At 54.2% G+C, this 19,885-nt stretch overlaps 1 protein-coding gene across 2 annotated transcripts; it reads right to left on the bottom strand.

The window, feature by feature from the left end:
• Nucleotides 1–16,870: 16,870 nt before the first annotated feature.
• On the bottom strand, nucleotides 16,871–19,502 carry DUSP1 (dual specificity phosphatase 1). 2 transcript variants are annotated; one of them, XM_036392037.2, is made up of 4 exons: nucleotides 19,015–19,500; nucleotides 18,752–18,900; nucleotides 18,423–18,642; nucleotides 16,871–17,920 (listed from the first exon to the last, which is right to left on the bottom strand). In XM_036392037.2, the coding sequence occupies exons 1-4, from the start codon at nucleotides 19,382–19,384 to the stop codon at nucleotides 17,550–17,552; spliced, it is 1,110 nt and encodes a 369-aa protein (XP_036247930.1). In that variant the 5' UTR covers nucleotides 19,385–19,500; the 3' UTR covers nucleotides 16,871–17,549. The 2 variants fall into 2 exon arrangements, with proteins under 2 accessions (XP_036247930.1, XP_036247929.1); XM_036392036.1 differs by having other exon boundaries at nucleotides 18,752–19,502.
• Nucleotides 19,503–19,885: the final 383 nt, after the last annotated feature.

Genomic DNA, 19,885 nt, shown 5'->3' with positions numbered 1-19,885 from the left:
CAGAAAACCGAGAGAAAAGGCAAACCCACACGTCTGCAGTGCCACACGAAATGAGATCACCGGCAGTTCCCCACCCTGCTCCCAGAGATTTGTCCCCAGAGCAGTCTGGAGCCATCGAAGCTGTGGCCCAGCCCAGCAGAGGGCACAGACACAGGGACACAGGGACACAGACACACGGACACAGGGACACAGGGACACAGACACACGGACACAGGGACACAGACACACAGAGCTCTAATTAGAGACGTGGTTAATGAAGTGGTACCCGACACCTCCCGAGCACAGCTCCAGGATTTATTGGGCTGAGCACCACGGGTGATGTTTCCATGTCCCTTTTCACCCTCGAGCTCCTTCAAGGCTGGACATGCTCATTCTGGCCTGGGAATTTCGTGTGAAGTGGATGCAGAGGTGCACAGACACTGCCCTGAGGGCTCTGGGCACTCCTGCAGCCTGTCCACAGCTGGACCATTCATCCAATTCCCTGATCCACAAAAAAACTTATCTGGCAGCTCCCCACAGCCCCACAACGCCCAGGAATTCACAGATGAGTGTCCCAGTCCCTTAAATTCAGCCTGGAAAAAGATTTCTGTGTAGGAAAACAGATCCTTCCAGAGAACACAATGAGCAAGGTAGCCTTATTTAAACTCCTGGCAGCTATTTATTTACTCATTTTGCCTCAGCTATTTTTGAGGTTGTCATATGAGATGGAAACTTAAAAAAAACACAAAAAACTTCTGGCTAATGTGACAGCAAAGCTGGACAAGATGAATCTCTGTGATTGTGACTCATTAACACAAGTTAAATCACACTCAAGGAGGTTCTCAACTACTTCTCTACCAGAATGTAAATCCAGGTGTGCTATTTTCTCATTGTAGCTAGAAAATGTTGTTTATTACACAAGATCCATCCCTCAGTGCTGCAGAAGAGTGGGTGGTGCTGCAGGTTTCAGGGCTAAGAGTCAGCACCAGTTTGAAATGGGGCTGGAAATCCAGATGTGTGAGGTGTCAGAGGGCAGCTTCTGCTTTGGCTTAGCATGAGTCACTCCCAGAAGTCACAGGATTTAGTGGACTCTCATTTCAAATGGAAACAAATGGTGGAAAATGTGCTAAGGAATATTTCAGAGCGAGTGGAAGCTGATAAAAGCACTGACATTTGGTGCCTGGGGCCTGGCAGGGTTACTCAAGCAACCTGAGCCTGACTTCTTTCCATTTCCATCCCTCCCTCTCCTCCATTGACTCCTGGGTGATTTTTAACAGGTTGCTCCATGACTCAGCCCTCTCTGCCTTTTGTGTGGAGGTGCTGGACACTCAGCTCCTTGATAAGGCCCAGCAGGTTGTGCAGCAGATGTGACTTTGGTGTGAATAATCCTGAGCTCACCACCGCTGACACAACGTCTCTGAGGTGACACCGAGTGACATTGTGCTCACTGACACACCAGGCACGGCCCTGCTCGCTCAGCACCACCTTCCTGGCACTCCCAGACACCCCCCACACCAGCACACCCCCTCAGGTGGCAGATTTTTGGTTGAAAAGAGCCAGCTGGGTTGGATTTTTCCTTCTCCACCAGGCTCCAGATGGTCAGTGAAGGTCCCAGCACACTCTGGAGGTGCAGGGCAGTGAGTCACAACCTGCTGTGCTCCTCCCTGGCTCTCTCTGCATCCAGGGTTTCACTCTGAAAGCCTTGAGCTGTCCGAGCTGTTTCCCAGAGTCCTGGGAGCACACAGCTCCAAGAGCCCTCCGGTGACAAAAGTGACACAGGAACAGCACAGCTGGGACAAACCTCCCGCAGGGCTGAGGACAGGGCCTGGCTTTACCCAGAAGATGCCAGAAAAGTCCAGAAAAAAGACCAAGCAGCAAATAAAATCAGCACTGTGGGCGACACACAACCAGCCAAGAGCTCCCTGGGTGTGGGAAGGGCTGGAGGTAGCATGACCAAGGTACGTGGGAGGAGGCACAGAGGGAAGCTGATCCATCCTCCTGCTTTGCACTGCTTCCAAATAGGAGAGCCACAGTCTCAGGGGAGGCTCTGCATGCCCAGGCAGCCCAGGAGCACCCAGCTGTGTCTGCAGCACCCTGCAAGCCTCAGAATGCATGGCCAGGAGGGTCAGGAGAGCTCAGTTCCTAAAGGACTGCCTGGGTTTTTTTCTATTACTAATTATGAGACAATAACCTCAGTCCTGCTGCATGGCCAGGCCTGGAGCTGCCAGCTGGGCTGATCAGGGCTGCCCTCACCTCCATCCCTCCCTGGCCACACTGTTCCACCCACAGCAGAGGATGCAGGGTCAGGGATCCCTGGGCCACTGCAGCCCCTCTGCCCCTCCTGTTGTTCTCTGCTCCCAAAACTCTGCTCAGGCTTCTCCCAGAAGTTGTACAGAGGATGAGCAGCTCCCCTGTGCCAAGCCAGGGATCTGTCCCACAATTCTGATCCCAGTTCCCCTGCCCTGGAATGGCACTGGTACCACTGGGCTGGCAGGAGGTGCCAGGCAATGTCCTGCCCAGGCAGGGTTGTATCCACTCACACAAGGACTGGTCCTTCTCTCATAGATGAGGGTCAGAGTCCCCTCCTGAGCTCCCTCAGACCAGGATTTGGTCGGGATCCAAAGCAGAGGCACCCAGTTGGGCCCACTACAGACACAGATGTGACACAGATGGGGGTTTACATTTCCCTACAGCTTTTCCCCTTCCTCTGAAGTGAATCCCGGACTTAAAACCCCTTCAAGGCCAGGTTGGCTGGAGATCTGAGCCACCTGGTCTGATGAAGATGTCCCTGTCTGTGGCAGGGGGGTGGGAATGAGGTGATCTTTAAGGTCCCTTCCACCCCAAACCATTCTGTGGCTGGGACCCCTCTGTCCTGTGAAGGTCTGGGGGGACAGCAGAGCTGTGCCAAGGCTCCAGGCTGTGCCCAGGTGCACAGAACAGGTCAGGGCTGGCAGGGCAGGAGGCAGAGCAGGCAGGGCAGCAGTGAGTGAGGCTCCTGCCCTGCCTGCACAGCCGGTTCCAGGGGCCAGCAGGGCCAGCCCAGAGCAGCTCTGCCTCAAACACTCCCTGATGAAAGGGCTGGGATTTTTCAGAGCATCCAGAATAACCCTTTCACAGGCCCTCATCCATTTCCTGGAAGCTTTGCCTTTTTTTTTCCTCTCTGTGCAGTGCAGCCCAGGCAAGCTTGACAAACCCGTTTGGGTTTGTTTCATGTTGATTTTGTGTGAATTTCCCCCCGCTCTGCGCTGCTGTGCCGTTGCTATGTTTGTGGTGCTGAAGCACAGCACAGCTCCCGGTGCCAGCACTGACGTGAACCCTGCGGTTCTGCAAGGAGTCAAAGCAGCCCCACAGCCCTGCAGGGACAGCGTGGGGCCAGCCCTGCCCCACTGCCCCCTCCCCACACCCCCAGAGAGCCCAGCAGGGCAGAAACAAAGTGATTTCAAAGAGGGATTTCAAACTTTTCAGGGAAGGCTGTGGCCAACAATGACACCAAAGCAGCTGGAGTTCAGCTCAGAAAGTTCCCAAGTGGATTTTTGGACCCTCCAAGCTGAGGGTGGGATAAGGTGAGTGCAGCAAGGTGGAGGTTTGGTCTCTTCCCTCAGGGAACAGGGACAGGAAGAGAGGGAACAGGTCAGGGGAGGCTCAGGGTGGGCACCAGCAGGAATTTCCCCATGGAAAGGGGGCTCAGGGCAGGCTCAGGTTGGACACCAGCAGGAATTTCCCCATGGAAAGGGGGCTCAGGGCAGGCTCAGGGTGGGCACCAGCAGGAATTTCCCCATGGAAAGGGGGCTCAGGCACTGGCACTGCCCAGGGAGGGTTGGATCCCCAGCCCTGGAGGTGGCACTGGGGGCTCTGGGCTGGGGACAGGGTGGGGATGGGGCACAGGCTGGGACTTGGAGCTCTTTTCCAGCCTAAATGATTCTGGAATTCTCTAAGGCTGGAGAGCATTCCCATGGCTCTGGTGACCTGTGGGGACCCCAACCCTGTCACCCAAAGCACTCAGGGCTGTATTTGCTGTTTCCCAAGGCAGAGACACGCCACAAACCCCCAGACTGGTGGGGACTGCCACAGAGCAGGGTGCTGAGCTGTGCCCCCAGACCCTCCTCACCCCATTGCCAGCACTATGGGATGCCTGGGGCAGGAGAAAGGGGCTGGGGGGCTCCCCCAGCAGCTCCCTGTGTGTCAGGAGAGGCTCAGGGCTGCTGCTGCTGCTGGGATTGCAAAACCCTGCTGGTGTTTGAGGCTGGTTTTTGCCAGCGTTACCAGGGTGCAGCAGTGACTAATTCTCTCCAAACTTTCAGTTTCAGCCTCAAGCACTGCATTTCTAAGGGACCTGGTGTGTGTTGTGCAGGGAAAAATCCCTCGGACAGCTCAGGGCTGTGCCTATCTAGGGCAGAAACACCCAGATCCAGGGATCAGCCTCATCCCCCCGGTGCTGCAGTGAGCTGGCATTGCCAGAGCTGCCCCATGAGGCAGGTGGGGCAGGGATGAGCACCCTGTCCCCTCTCTGACTGTCCTACAGCTGCTGAAGAACTGCTGGCCAAAAAAATCATCTGTGTTCTTGAGAAGTAAATGAAAAATGCTACAAAAATGAGAATATTTGCGGACTGAAAACAGAGCAAAATGCAGTGAGCAACAGATTTTTAAAGTCATTTCTATAAAAGCAATCTCTGGATGTTCATTAGACCTTAATCAGCAATTAAGGAGCAGCAAGAGGGTGAAGGCACAAGGACATGGATGCTTTTACTCATGGGGAACCTGTGTTCAAGCACCAGCCTGTGCATCCCTCCTGCTTTCCAGGAGCCCTCAGGGAAGCCTGGGGTTCTGTTCTGGAAAAGTTCAGCTGCTGGGAGAAGGCTCTGGATGCAGGCTCAGGGCAGGGAGGGGGGGTTTGCCTCCACCCCTGGCGTGTGAAAAGGAATAGGGGCCTGGAAAGGTGCCCTGGAAATGGTTTTCAATAAGAGCCTCTGGAGAGGGAGCGGGGAGGGGACAGGGCCCCGCAGAGCTATGGCAGGAATGTCCCCTCAGGAACTCGCTGTTCCTTCCTGCACCAACCAACCACGTCACTGCTGGGCAGCAGGGCTCAGCCAGCCCCACAAACACAGCCCCTGTGCTCAGCCCCACAAACACAGCCCAAAATCACAGCCCCACAAACACGGCCCCTAAAAACCAGCCCTTAAAAACCAGCCCCACAAACACACGGCCCCACAAGTACACGGCCCCACAAACACAGGGCCCCCACAAGCACACGGCCCCACAAACACAGGGCCCCCACAAGCACACGGCCCCACAAACACACGGCCCCACAAGCACATGGCCCCCACAAACACACGGCCCCCACAAGCACAGGGCCCCACAAGCACACGGCCCCTGTGCTGCAGGGATCTGTGTGCTCAGCCCCACAAACACAGCCCCTTCCTGGGGGGAATGGGGAGGAGAAGGAAATGCATGGTTCCAGGCATCCAGCTGCTCCCCAGAGCTGATGGTGAGCTAAAGAGAGCCCAGGGGTGCTCACACTGCTCCCAGAGATGGGGCCAGGGGTCTTGTAAAGCCCCCCATGGGTCATGTAGGGGGTTCCCAGCACAGCCAACACCTCCAAGAGTGGCCCTGGCTGTTGGGGAGCATCTCCTCCACCTTGATGTGAGAAGAGAAACCCAACACACCCAGGTGGTTCTTCTGCCCATCCTTGCAGAGGGGCTGGCTGGGCACTAGTGTGACATGGCCACTTGGGCTGTGTGGGCAGCAGGAGGAGGCTGAGGGGTCCCACACACACCCAGCCACGAGCAGGGGGAGGAAGGAGCCAGCCACGAGCTCCTGGGCTGGCAGTGATCCCAGAATCACTGAAGAGCAAACCCAGCTGTGCCCCATCCCCAGCCCAGAGCACCGGGTGCCACCTCCAGGGATGGGGATCCAACCCTCCCTGGGCAGTTCCAGTGCTTGAGCCCCCTTTCCATGGGGAAATTCCTGCTGATGTCCACCCTGAGCCTGCCCTGAGCCCCCTTTCCATGGGGAAATTCCTGCTGGTGTCCACCCTGAGCCTGCCCTGAGCCCCCTTTCCATGGGGAAATTCCTGCTGTGCCCACCCTGAGCCTGCCCTGGCACCACCTCAGGCCATTTCCTATTGTCCCATGTCACTTGTTCCCTGGCAGAAGAGCCTGACTCCCACCTGGCTGCACCCTTGTCACAGACATCTTTTATGAAAAATCCTTTCCTTAGGATTTCTCCTCCTGAGAAGCTGAGAGGCCTCAGGAACAAAATGTAAACATTGATTATCTGCTGCTGTGGGATGCAACAGGTGAATCTGGGATTGGCCTCATAGAGTTGTTTCTAATTAATGGCCAATCACAGCCCAGCTGGCTCAGACTCTCTGTCCAAGACAGAAGCCTTTGTTATTATTATTTCTCTTTCTATTCTTAGCTAACCTTCTGAGGAAATCCTTTCTTCTATTCTTTTAGTATCGTTTTAATGTAATATATATAATAAAATAATAAATCAAGCCTTCTGAAACATGGAGTCAGCTCCTCGTCTCTTCCCTCATCCTCGGACCCCTGTGAGCACGGTCACACTCCCTCCTGTCAGCTGGGAGGGATGAGGCCACCCCTGAGCCTCTTCTTCCCCGGGATGAAGGCTGCAGGCACGGGCAGCACCTGCAGAGCTGCCCCATGGCACCCACTCTGCCCAGGCAGGCTCTGCCCCCCCGATGCAAAGCTGCTCCCACAGAGTGCCCAGCACAGCAGCTGGGCCAGGGCTTTCTATAACCACAGAGCTCCAGTGCCTCTCTGAGCCTGCAGCAGGAGGGAACAGCAGTTCCTACAGCTCAGGGACACGATAAACAGGTCACAGCAGCCACCAGCACATGGACAGACAGCACAGCCCCTCTGCAGACGCTGCCCCAGCCTTTGGCCAGGACAAGGGGCAGCTCAGCTGCCACCACACCCCTGGCAAAGCCATTTCTCATCCCTTTAGCTGCCTCTCAGAGACCCCGGCTGCAGGGGAGGGGGAGGAAATTGAGATGTCCAGGACTGGAGATTTGGTAGAAAGCCAGGTTGGAACAGCCCAGAGCAACTGGTGCTACTTGTGATGATATTTTATCTGCACTTATGTCATGGTGGGAAGGGCAAAACAATGGGGAGTTAGCACTTCTTCTCCAAGGGTTAACTGAGGGCCTGGATGGAAACTGGCTCGGGCAGGGGAAGGGGAAAGGCAGCAACAAGGCAGCCAGAGGTGCTGAGTGCCCTGGGCAAGCACTGTGACATGTTTCAGGCTCTGCAGTGCCTGGATCCTTCATCCACCAACATCAAACACGGCTCTGCAGCTTCACCTGCACCAGCTGCTCCTCCCCTGCATTGCTGTGCCTCCCACTTCCATGAGAACAAAGTCTCAAAGCTGGGAGTGCTGAGGCCCCACATGCAGCACCTGCCCGTGGAAAAGTGCCCCAGATTGCTGTGGGAGAGGAGAAATCCATCTGCATGGAGCAGTTGGTTGGGAATGCAGACCTCCCAGAAAACAGCCCTTAGAAACAGAGCTCTCTCCCTGAAGGATCCCAGCTGGACATGAGTGCCTGGCTCCAGGTGAGAACACAAGTCAGAAACATTTCATCCAGTCTCAGAACCACTGAATATTCCTCCAGAAGAAAAAGCTGTCAGCTTTGGAAATACCAACTATTTCCACTTTGGATTTATGGCTGAAGAAAAGCCTTTCCTGGTGCACAGGTGGGTGAAGGTAAGAGAACAGCAGGTTTAGGAGCAGGACTTAGATTAGCAATATGATTAATGTCACATTTTTGTGCCACTTGTCATTGCAGCGTGGGTTCTTAGAAGGCACTGAAAAAGTTAAGAATGGCAAGTTCTTCTTAAGCCTCAAAGAAAACCCTTTCACATCCTTTTCTATCTTCTCAGAAGCCTTTGTGTCACCAGCAGCCCACCTGTGTGTCACAACAGGAAACACTCCAGACCTTCAGTTTCAGATGCTGCACTGGCAGAACCCACAGCCACGAGGAGCCCAACCCATGGCCCTGCACATCCCTTTCTGCCTGGGGAACAGCTTTTCCTGCAGTGCACAGCCTGCTCCATCTGCTCCAGCACCTGGAGGCAGGAGCAGAGCTGTCCTTTGCTACCCCAGGAATGTCACATCCCCTCTCTAAAGCAGCCTGCAGGGCTGTTTGGGGCTTCTTGGGATCACTACAAGGCTTTTGATTCTTTTCAGGGATTTCTTTAAGCCCTGGTGGACAAATGGCATTCTTGCTCCTCCTGAGACCTGGAGTGAGAAACGGGCCCAAAATTGGCCAAAGCACCCAGGGCGTTTATGGCTCTGCATTTAGCATCCTCTTCATCCCTCGAAGCCTCGTTAAATGTTCTGGAATCTCAAACTTGCCCAGCAGCCCATTTCAAACAAATGCAAAGCCCTCCAGCGTCCTCAACAAACCCCAGCTGCAAACCAAGCCCAGGCCTTTGTGATTCCTGGTCCATGAGCAAAGCACTGGCGAGGAGCACTGGAGAGCAGAGCTCTCCCTTTGGACCAGACCTCCAGGGCCACCAGCCCTCCCTGCTTCTTCTCCTGCCTCTCCTCCAGCTGTGCCCAGCTGTTTCTCTCCCTCTCCCTGCCTCCAAACCCATGAGTTTCATCCAAAAAAAAAAAAAAAAAAACCAAACCCCCGTCCCCCACCCAGGAAGATCATTTTGCACCAGAAATAGAACTCGCTATACTTGGGATGCAGCCCGGGTGCCTTAAAAATAGCAGCTGGCGGTGCCAGGCGGGGCCGTGCCAGCTGCCAGGACAGACGGACAGGGTGCCAGGGGGCATGTCCTCCCCTCGCAAGGCCATAAATGACCATGGTGCTGCCCAGCAAGCCAATTGCCTGGCAGGGACAGCAGGGTGGGCAGCGCCGGCCCGGACCCCTCTCCCTGCCCAGGCTCCGCATTCCTGCGGCTCAGGGAAGGCATTAACAGCAGATAAAAGCACAGAGCAGCCCAAAAGGAGCATCCTGACGTCAGCCATCCCCGAAAGGCTGGAAGGGAAGCTGTAAACAGAGGGACAAAAGGAGCTTTAAACACCCATCCCCACTGGCGCCTGCAGAAAGGAGTTTAAAGGATGGAGAGAAACGAGAGAAAGGTGCTGAAATTTGGGGGCTGGGATGTCCGGGAGGAAAATCTCCTAATGGAGTCGGAAGTGCGAAAGAAAGACCGAAAGGATTTTTATGTTTTTTTTTTTTCTCCTTGCGAACAGCTTTGTTCCCTTCTGTTCCTCCCCGTCAGAAGGAAAGGGTGGGAGCTATTGTTCGGGGCCGCTGCTCAGCTGGCTCCGCACGGCTCCCAGGGCAGCCAGAACAGAAATCCTCGGGCTCAGAGCGTCCTGGTGACGCAACAGAGGCTCCAGCCAAGCTGCAGCAGCCAGGAGATTCAATTTGGGGCAGTTCGGCTGCTCCACTCCCCCTGTGCTGATCTCAGTGGGTGCTACAGATGCATTTATGCACCTTGGAAAGCCCTGAGCGCTTGGGTTCCTCATTCTCAGCCATCGGCGAGGAATAAAGGTTCCCAAGGTCATCTAAAGGTGTTTCTAGTGGTCATCTAAAGGTGTTTCTAGTGGTCATCTAAAGGTGTTTCTAGTGGTCATCTCCTGCCCTGAGGTGCCAGGTGTGACCCATCCAGAGCTGGGAGTGGGAGAAGTGGCCATCCCAGACATGGTTACAGGGGCATAGAATGGCCTGGGGTGGAAAGGACCTTAAAAATCATCTCATTCCCCCTCCTGCCATGGCAAGGACACCTTCCCCAAGCCCAGGATGCTCAGAGCTCCACCCAACCTGGCCTTGGACACCTCAGGGATGCAGGGGCAGCCCCAGCTGCTCTGGGCACCCTGTGCCAGGGCCTGCCCACCCTCACAGGGAACAATTCCTTCTGTATAACTGAGCTAAATTTCCCCTCCAGGCTGGCACCCAGCCCAGCAGCAGGAGCCCTGCTGTCCCAGCAAAGCCCGAGGCTGCCAGAGCTCCAGGAAGGCCTGGACACCACTCCAGGGATGCCCAGGCTGGGATTTTGGGGCTGTGCAGGTTCAGGAGCTGGGCTGCATGATCCCGTGGGTCCTTTCCAGCTTAGGACATTCAGTGATTGTAAGAATCCATCCTGCACATAAACTACAGGGCAGGAAGATGGGATCTCTGTGATTTGAAGCACCCAGCAAAGGCCACGTGTGGCAGACACAGCCCGAGGTCACAGCTGATGCTATCGGCAGCTGACACGTGGAGCACTCCGGGCTTTGTTTTAACAACAAAGACCAAGAAAACATCCTGTAATGTAACATTGAAACCAGCACCGACGTGATTGAAATAGAAAGGCCCACCAGCCACAGAGTTGATGCCTCTTGTTTGTATCAGCAGTGCCTCTGGCTAGTGGGAATGAGTGCAGGGTCAAATCACAGAGATCCCATCTCTCTGCCCTGTAGTTTATGTGCAGGATGGATTCTTACAATCACTGAAAATCCTGAGCTGGAAAGACCCACAGGGATCATCCAGCCCAGCTCCTGAACCTGCACAGCCCCAAAATCCCAGCCTGGGCATCCAAGCCCTCCCGGAGCTCTGGCAGCCTCAGGCTGTGCCCATCCCTGGGGAGCCTGGCGGCCAGCACCCTCTGGGGCAGAACTTTTCCCAAAATCCACCCCAACCCTGCCTGGCACAGCCCCAGCGGTTCCCAGGGCCCTGTCCCTGTCACAGAGAGAAAACTGGACATGCCTTTGGGACAGCAAACAATTGATGCAATCTTTAAGTTATCACCCAAAAATCCCTGAAATACATCTTTGCCATCATCAAGATTTCACTGCAGAAAACAAGAAAGGACAGAAGTTACCAGTTGGTCTGCAAGAACTACAGAGTATCAGGAAAGACTGTAGAGCTAATGCACATGTGCTGTTTATATCTTTCCTAAATTAGAAAAACCTGCCATTAAAACCACATGGTGCTATGACCCAGCTGCCAATTAACAAAACCTTAACAAGATTTGAAAGAAGAACAAGATACTGATGTGTGAAAAATTTACCATAGATCATACTTTGACAAGAATTTTGAGAATATACTGAAAATAAAACACTTTTCCACTGTGTAAAAGACCTGAAAAAAACCATCATTAAGCCATCTCTACCAGAACTGCTGGAGAACAAAAAAAAAAAAAAAACCTCCTTTCAAATAAAATTAAATTATCACAGAAATTAGAAGTCTAAAAAAGACACTGTAGTTTATTATTTGAGCACAGGTGGGAGTTAGATTTGGCTTTGAGACAGACTGTAATTCAAAAAAATACACTGTGTAGTAAAAAGCTGTTAATTTGTAGCCAACTGGTTACTGAGTTAGAAGATAACTACGTCATATCAGAGTCCTCTGGGAGTTTATTTTTAAACATGGCCTATAGCTGAGGGATGAGAAGGTATTGATATGAGAGGGGCTGGTGGCACAGAGAACCCTTTGATGAGAAATAAAGCATTTTCCATGGCCCTGGTGCTGGCCCCGACACGGTGTGGACAATGAGGAGGCTGGGATGAAAGGGGCTGATGAAATCACTGATCCCACAGCCTTGACTCACCCATTCTGGGCACCAACCAAACCTGGCTGGGATCTAATGGGGTCCCTGATGCTTCACCCCCTCCTCAAAAGCCAACACCACCCCAAGGGCAGGGGCTGTGCCACAACCTGACCTGCTGGACAGATCTTGGCAGGTCAGAGAAAGAATGGAACAGATAAGAGAAAATAAACAACCTTTAGAAGCAGAACCGAGGAATCTCAACTTCTTCAGTCACAGGGCTGGGAAAAGAGACTTTTTAATACCTTTAATACCTCAGGAGCCATTCCAGCAACAGAAAACCTGAGACCCTCCCAAACACCAAATACATCCATGAGCATCCTCTCTGCTGGCTCCCAGAACACCTCCAGCCCCCAGAGCACAGCACCTCAGCCCTGAGCACCCTCCTGGAGCTCAGCTGTGCTGGGAGGGAGCTGGGAGCTGCCCACAGTGTCTGATCTGATGAAATTACTGTTCCCACGGCCTTGACTCACCCATTCTGAGCACCAACCAAACCTGGCTGGGATCTAATGGGGTCCCTGATGCCCAGGGTGCTTTACCCCCTCCCATACATCCACGAGCATCCCCTCCTAAACACCAAATACATGAGCATCCTCTCTGCTGGCTCCCAGAACACCTCCAGCCCCCAGAGCACAGCACCTCAGCCCTGAGCACCCTCCTGGAACTCAGCCCTGCCAGGAGGAAGCTGGGAGCTGCCCACAGTGTCTGATCTCTGATCTCACCCCTTCCCCTGTGTGCCTGGCTGATGAAATTACTGTTCCTACAGCCCTGACTCACCCATTCTGAGCACCAACCAAGCCTGGCTGGGATCTAACGGGGTCCCTGATGGCCTGGGTGCTTCACCCCTTCCCATACATCCACGAGCATCCCCTCCCATACATCAAATACACCCACGAGCATCCCTTCCCATAGACCAAATACACCCACGAGCACCCTCTCTGCTGGCTCCCACAACAGCTCCAGCCCCCAAAGCACAGCACCTCAGCCCTGAGCACCCTCCTGGAGCTCAGCCCTGCCAGGAGGGAGCTGGGAGCTGCCCACAGTGTCGGATCTCTGATCTCACCCCCTCCCCTGCGTGCCAGGGCTGCGAGGGGAAGCCCAGGGCAAGTCAGCAGGAAACGCATGCAAATGCTGCAGCTTGAGAAGCTCGCTCAGGAAAGCCCCAGCAGAGCCTCAGCCACCCTCAGCCCCTTCTGGAGGGCCAGCACAGCCAGCCTGGCACTGCCAGGAGGGACAGCAGCCACACAGGGCAGCTACAGAACCCTGGGAGTGAAAACTCCCATGGAAAGGGGGGAAAAAAAAAATCAACCCCACGCCTGGAGGACAGGCTGCTCACATCATATAAAGGCAAAAAAAAATGATGCTGATTTCTGCCCTGGTTTTGCCTGTTTTTCTTGCCAACTTGCTCTGTGCCAGACTGACAGCGTCAGGTCCAGGTAGGGCCTTGGCACTGCTCTCCAGACAGGCACAGGTTTGTACAACTGCACTGCCCAAGTGGGAAACAGCTCCCAAAACCAGGAATTCTCCACCCAGCCCAGCAGCAGAGCAATTCAGCTGCTTCCCCTCGGGTACCTGGGCTCATCTCTTGGAGGTTGTGCTCAAGGCCACAGCCTCAGGCAGCTTATAGTCCTCACAGCAATGCCAGAAAATTCTACTTCTCTCCAGTCTCTCCTTTAATACCTTGGTCCCATTTAGCCTTTCACACCTTTGAGGGGTGCTAACAGGACCGACCTGGGCTGTGCCCCTCCTGGATTGCCATCAGCTGTGGCCTCTGGCTCTGCCCTGCAGTAAACAGAGGGTGTGAGGAGCCACACACAGCACAAATCTCATTCATTTGTTCTGTCAGCACCAGTGGATTTGAGCCTGTGTTTTAACTGTTTTCCCAAGCTCCCACCAGCCTTGGATGGGAGCAGATTTGGGGAAGCCAAAGCCCTGGGCAGGGTCTCCCTGGGCACTGAGAGTCTGTCACAGACACTGCTGCTGGCCCAGCAAAAGGAAGAGGTTTAGATGGGCTTTGAGGTGTTGTGATTTCTCACCACACTGTGACAGTCTCACACCACGACCTTTCCTCTATCCCCATCCCGCTGTGCCTGTGGAGCTGGGGAATGGGCTGCACTTAAACATCACCTCCAAAGAGCTCTCAGTGCCCTTTCTGCTACCCTGGAGCCAGGCAGAGGAAAAAACCCAGGTGATAACCAGGCCAGTAAGATTTGCCTGCGTGTGATCTGGTTGTAATGTTCTTTTTTTCAATGCAATGGCATCACACATCCTTGTGGCCCTGCGAGTCTGATCCTGGGGTGACTAATCCAGGATAGTCCCTAAGCCTGAGTACACCCTGCACCTCTCCAGCGCTGATGACAACAGGCAGAAGCTTTGAGACGAGGGAATTACCCAAGACACATCTAATCTGGAGCTCTGGCTCTGTTTGCCATGTGATAGCTGGGTAGGCTGTGTCCCCTGAGCGTTGCATCTCGCTGGGGGGAGCACACAGGGCCCCTGTGCTGTGTCCCTGTGTGGGCTGGCCAGGGACACCCCTGGGCTGTGGGGACACATCTGTGGCTGCTGTGCTAAGTGCTGCCATGACTTGTGTTCAACTTGGGGTGTTTTGGTGGCGTTTTGGGGACACGAAGGGCTCGAAGTGTGTCCCCATGGCTGCTCTGCAGGGCACCATGGCCATTGTTTGCCTTCGGGGCGGGCGAGCAGCCTCTGGCTTGGGAGGAACAAAGCCCCGAGCCAGTTCCTGCAAACACAAAACATGCCTTTTTATCACTTCATGACAAATTGGTTTGTCAGCAGCAGGAAGTGATGTTACTGCCGTCCTCAGCCAGGGGAAACTCCTCGTGGTTTCCATGGGGATGTATTGCAACCGGAGAGATACAGATTTATACAAACTGAAAGCTCCACACACGCCTGCTGTGAGCCAGGATGGGGGATTGGATACACGGGATGGTCTCAGCTGAGTCCTGCTAGCACGGGGGAGACAGCCAGCTCACGCTGGAGGCAGAGAAATGGGAATTTAAAGCCCTAAACCGGGGTGAACTGTGTGCCTGAATATTCCAACCAAGCAAAGCAGCAGAGCTGAGAGAATAAATAAGGGGTGGGAAGCAAAGATTCTTTCACAAATATCAGCCTGGCTGTGCCTTGGTGGCATCCTCCTCCTCTGGCCCTCATCCTGCTCCTTCCCCATCCCTCCCAGCAAACCCCCAGCTGATCCCAAGGTGACACCTGCCCAAAGTCTCACCCTGATCTCCCTCCCCCTCGCCACGGGAGCCGTTTGGGATCTGGGTGCGATCCCATCCACTCAAACCCCACAGGAGTCTGAGACTGGGCAGCGTCAGAGTCGGATTACAGGGGACAGCAGAAGGATCCCGATAAAGCCCTGGGAAAGGGCATCGGGTGTCAGGGCTGGAGGTGCTGCTGGCGGCTGGCAGGGACTGCAGCCCTGCTGGGGCTCTCAGCAGCCTTTGTGCTGAAGCAGCTCTCTTTTGCACCCCTCTGTCAGGTGCCTGCTTCGGTTCTAAAAGCTGATCTGCTGCCAGGTAATGAGTTTTATTGTTCCAAGAAACACATAAACAAGCTCCCGCGGCTGTCAGGGAGCGGATTTCTGTTTGAATTGCGATTAACAGGCAGGATTTTTTTTTTATCAGTTGCATGGCCAGGGCTGCCAAGGTTGTATTTTTCCACTGAACAAGCTCTGCTTTGCTTTGAAGGTGAAAGTTTGTTCCACCCTTTACTGCAGGTGTAAAAAGGCTCACGTATTCAGAGACAGCCTTGCATATTCAACCAGGACAGCAATGGCAGGTTCGAGGTGCCAAGGGATTTTCCATGGACAAAGGGGTTTTGCAGGATTTGCAGCACGGGGCAGGTTTCGGGGAGGACATTCACTTTGAGGTTCAGGTACACTTCAGGAAAATGTGAGTTTCTAACTTCACTTCTCAGTGCCCAGGGATGTCTCCTCTTTTAGCTGCTCCATTTTTCCCCTCCCTCGGTGTCGGGTTGAAAGTCGGTGAGGGCTGACGAGCGGTGCTGACGACAGAGCTGCTTTGGAGGGGCAGCTCACATGGAAGAGCTTCAGAGGCACCGGTGCCTCATCCCATCCTCCAAGGGCACCTTCTCCCAGGAGAACAGGCCTGGATTTTAGCACCATTAACACCCCAGGTAACTTGCAGGACAGCAGCAGGAGTTTGGGGTGCTCTGCTCATCTTGCTGTGTGACAAGAGCACAGTTGCTTTATGCTCACAGAAACATTCCCCTGTACATCAAGATCACAGCTGCTTAAATTCCTTGATTTTACACTCACAACCTGGTGCGTGCCCCAGCAAAACCATTTTTGATGGGGCAAAAGTTGGATTTAATCTTTGAATATCAGACATGCAGGAACTGCTGGCTCCCTTCTGGAGTGAGTATGGGAAACCCAGAACCCTGCTGCTCCCTCAGCATCCCTCTCCCTGTTACCAGCATTACCCTGCCCAGGAAATCAAGCTTCCAGCTGCATCCCACAGCCCTCAGCTTCCCTGGGAAGGGGATGTCACAGCAGGGATGCCCATGAGAGGTGCAGATGTGTCCCAGGAGCCCTTTGCTGCCCATCATCCTGCCTCTGCCCAGAGATGCTGCTGGAGCTCCCCTGCCTGGCTTTGGCTGTGCTACACCAACTCTCCTCATTGCCTCAACAGAAACATCAGCTCCAAGTGACTCTAGTGATAATCTCCAGCAGGAAAGAATTTATTTGGGTCTGGGTAATAAAATGGGTGAGTTGCTGGTTACCTGATCCCCTGTCATGCCTTGATTTGTTTACAGAGACAGCCCAGCCAGCCAAATACCTCACTCCAGGCATCAGGGGCAATTTGAGTTGCAAAAAGGAGTTAAGGAGGTGGGACAGAAAAAGAAAAACACTCTGTGAGTTTGTGCCAAGCCTTAGAGATCTGTTACTAACAGGTTAATTTTTAGACTTAACCTTTCAAGCATTAGAAGTAAACAAGGAATAAGGAAGCCTATTCCTCCTTCTTAGGAGAAGGACTATTTTGAATTCAGTGTAGCCCAGTGCCCAAGTCTCAGCTGGTTCTGTTACAGCCATCGGGACAGCCAAATCTACTCCCAGCTGAGAAGCCAGCCTTGGCTCCCTGCCACTGCACACAATTACATGGGGACAAAGAAAAGCTCAGGTTAAGAACCTGCAGTAGTTTCTAGTCAATTATGGTGCTTAAACCCATTTTTTCTCAGTCAAGACCAGAGGCCAGAAGAGTTGAAAATTACAGCTCTTCACCCCGGAGCTTCACATGAGTTTTGGGACTGTGAAATGCACTATTTTAAAGAATATATAATCCAGATGAATAGAAATATCATAATTTATTCCATTTGGTATAAAAAAAGTTATAATCATGTAACAAAACTATGTCTTCATAAGAAGAAATATATTATTTCACATCATAAATAAATCAGCAAACATACAACCCTTGGCAACTCAAAAAAAAAAGCACTCGCCTGGTGCTTTCATGTCAGTGCTTGGGAAACAAGAAGAGCTGACAGATATACACACACAGGATAATTGTACCAAAAAATACTGAGGTATTTGGTTTCTCTAGAACTGAAACTTTACGTTTGTGAAGGCAAAAAAAAAAAAAAGAACAAAAACCCAACAACAATGCACTAATGTAAAAATAAATAAATAGGACTGTCATATAAAAGGGGACAGCATCAGTGTTGCTCAAAGTGTCCAGGAATGGGAATACTGGTGAGCATGCTACTAAACATGGAGCAGGCTTGGGACAGACAGAAGACAAGGAGGGACAGCTCAGGAAGAGCCAATGTCCTTTGATCTCTGTGCAGACATCCAGACATTTGCTTGAGAAGTCAGAAACACCTGGTTTCTCTGGCACTGGGCGAGCTCCTCTCCATGGACACCGTTCTGGGATGCACCAACAGCTCCCCACAAAACACAAGTGACACTGCCCCTGTCCTTATTGCACTTGAGACAGCAAGTCCGAGTCCTGGCCACGTTCTTCTTGTTCAGCAGCTTGGGGAAGTAGTGATGGGGCTCTGAAGGTAGTTTAGAGCACTGGACGTGGTGTGGACCGGGATGGAGACGGGGAAGTTGAAGACGGTGGTGGTGGATGCCCCTCTGTCCAGCACTGACATCGCGGGGCTCCCGGCCTCTGCTGAGCAGTTGGGGGCCAGGACCTGCGACTCGAACTGAAGCAGCTGCCCCATGAAGCTGAAATTTGGGGAGATGATGCTTCTCCTCTGCTTGACAAACTCGAAGGCTTCATCCAGTTTGACTCTGTTGGTCCTCATGAGATAAGCAAGGCAGATGGTGGCTGAGCGGGAAATGCCAGCCTGGCAGTGCACAAAGACCCTTCCTCCCTCGCTCTTCACCGAGTCTGAAAGAATCAAAGCACACAGTTAGCAAACAAGTCTCGCTGCTTCCAGAGGTGGGAAAAGCACAGGCTGCTGTTTTACATTTCTTTAATCCATCCCTTCCTTAGCCTAATAGGTACACCCGGAGCTTTCGAGACAAAGGGAGTCTTTGTCCCGAGGAAAGCAGCTATTTTCACTCTGGGCTCCAATTCCAATTATACTAATAGCTCCTCCAGGTCACTTTAGCAGTCTTGCAAGATTACTTTAATACTGATCCGCTTAAATTCACTCTTTTCTGCAAGACCAGCGCCTCTTGAATCAAGATTTTAAACAGCTTTCAGAAGCTAAGATTATGCCTGTGAATAGAATTAAACTAATGGAAATGTTCCCCGAGTTTATCTTCCCAGTGGAATGTTATCCCCCAATCTCAAGCGGAGGTTTTACCGCGGAAAAAGAGTGCCAAAAATCACTTCCCAGGGGACATTAACCCAGAAAAAGCGCGGATTGCAAAAAGAGCTCATTTACCGATGAAATCGATCGCCTCGTTGAACCAGGAGCTGATATCCGCCTTGTGGTTGTCCTCCACGGGGATACTTTTATACTGGTAGTGCCCCTCGAAGTGGTTGGGGCAGTTGGCCGAGACATTGATCAGCGCCGTGATCCCCAAAGCGTCCAGCATGTCCTTGCGGGAGGCGTGATAGGCGCTTCCCAAGTACAGGAACGGCAGGATTTCCACGGGCCCGCCCTGCGAACAGAGGAACAGCCGCGCTCAGCCCCGGCCGGCGCTCGGCGGCAGCGCCCGCTGCGCTCCGCTCCCGTCCCGGCTCCCTCCGCTCGCTCCCCCCGGCGCTCACCTGGTCGTAGAGCGGCGTCCCGCAGGAGCTGCAGCCCGAGTCGGCGCTGCCGGGCGCGGGGCTGGCGCTCAGGGGCAGGCTGAGCCCGGCGGGGGCGGCCGGCTTGGTGCAGAGCTCGGAGCAGGCGGACGCGAAGGCTTCGTAACCTCCTGTGGGGGCAGAGCGGGGAGAGGGGCGCGGGGTGAGCGCCGCACGGCCGCGGGCAGAGCGGGGCCACCCGGCCCGGCCCTCCCGTCCCCTCCGGCGCCCGCGGCGCCACTCACCCTTGAGGAAGCAGATGCGGGCGCCGCGGGCCTCCCTGCAGAGGGTGCCGAGCGCCAGCAGCATGGTGCTGTCGCGCTTGGGCACGTCCAGGTCGGCGCTGCGCTCGTCCAGCAGCACCACGGTGTGGAAGAGCCCCTGGCGCAGGCGGGCGCGGAGCTCCTCGTTGGGCACGACGTGCTCCAGAGCCAGGGCGCCCTTGGCGCGGCGCCGCACGATGGTGCTGAGGCGGACATTGCAGGAGCCGCGGATGTGCGCGGCGTTGAAGGAGAAGAAGGAGCGGCAGTCGAGGACGAGGCACTGCGCGCCGCGCTCCTGCAGCAGCGCCCGCAGCGCCTCGCACTCCAGCGCGCACACCCGCAGGTTCACCATGGCCGGGCGGGATGGAGGGATGGATGGAGGGATTGTTGGGTGGATGGGCAGGGCGATGTGGCGGAGGTGCCGCTGTCCCCGCGTGTCCCGGTCGCGCTCGGCCGCTCGCGCGCTTATATTGGGGCCGCGCCGGCGGGAGCGGCGTTTTCTCAATGGGGCCGCGTCACGTGGTGCCGGGGGGGCGGGGCGTACCGTCTGCATGGGTGACGTCACCCCGGCCGCGCGCCAGCGCGGGCGCGCCCGGCCCCGCCGGTGTGACGTCATCCTCCGCGGGGCGGCCGGGAGCGCGCGGGCGCGGGGGCGCGCACAGGGGTGTGTGAACCCCATGGTACACCTGAACACACCTGAACACACCTGAACACACCTGTACACACCTGAACACGCGTGTGCACACACTGCCGTACTACACACATCCCCCCGGTATAAATAGATATAAAATATATTAAATATATATGTAAATATATATAAATCAATATATCAGAATGTAATTTTTTAAATATA

The sequence above is a fragment of the Molothrus ater genome, chromosome 15, assembly GCF_012460135.2.
Source record: "Molothrus ater isolate BHLD 08-10-18 breed brown headed cowbird chromosome 15, BPBGC_Mater_1.1, whole genome shotgun sequence".
In the NCBI taxonomy this organism is placed as follows: Eukaryota; Metazoa; Chordata; class Aves; order Passeriformes; family Icteridae; genus Molothrus; species Molothrus ater.
Note: the sequence above shows the minus strand (reverse complement) of the source record. Positions and strands in the feature narration are given on the sequence as shown.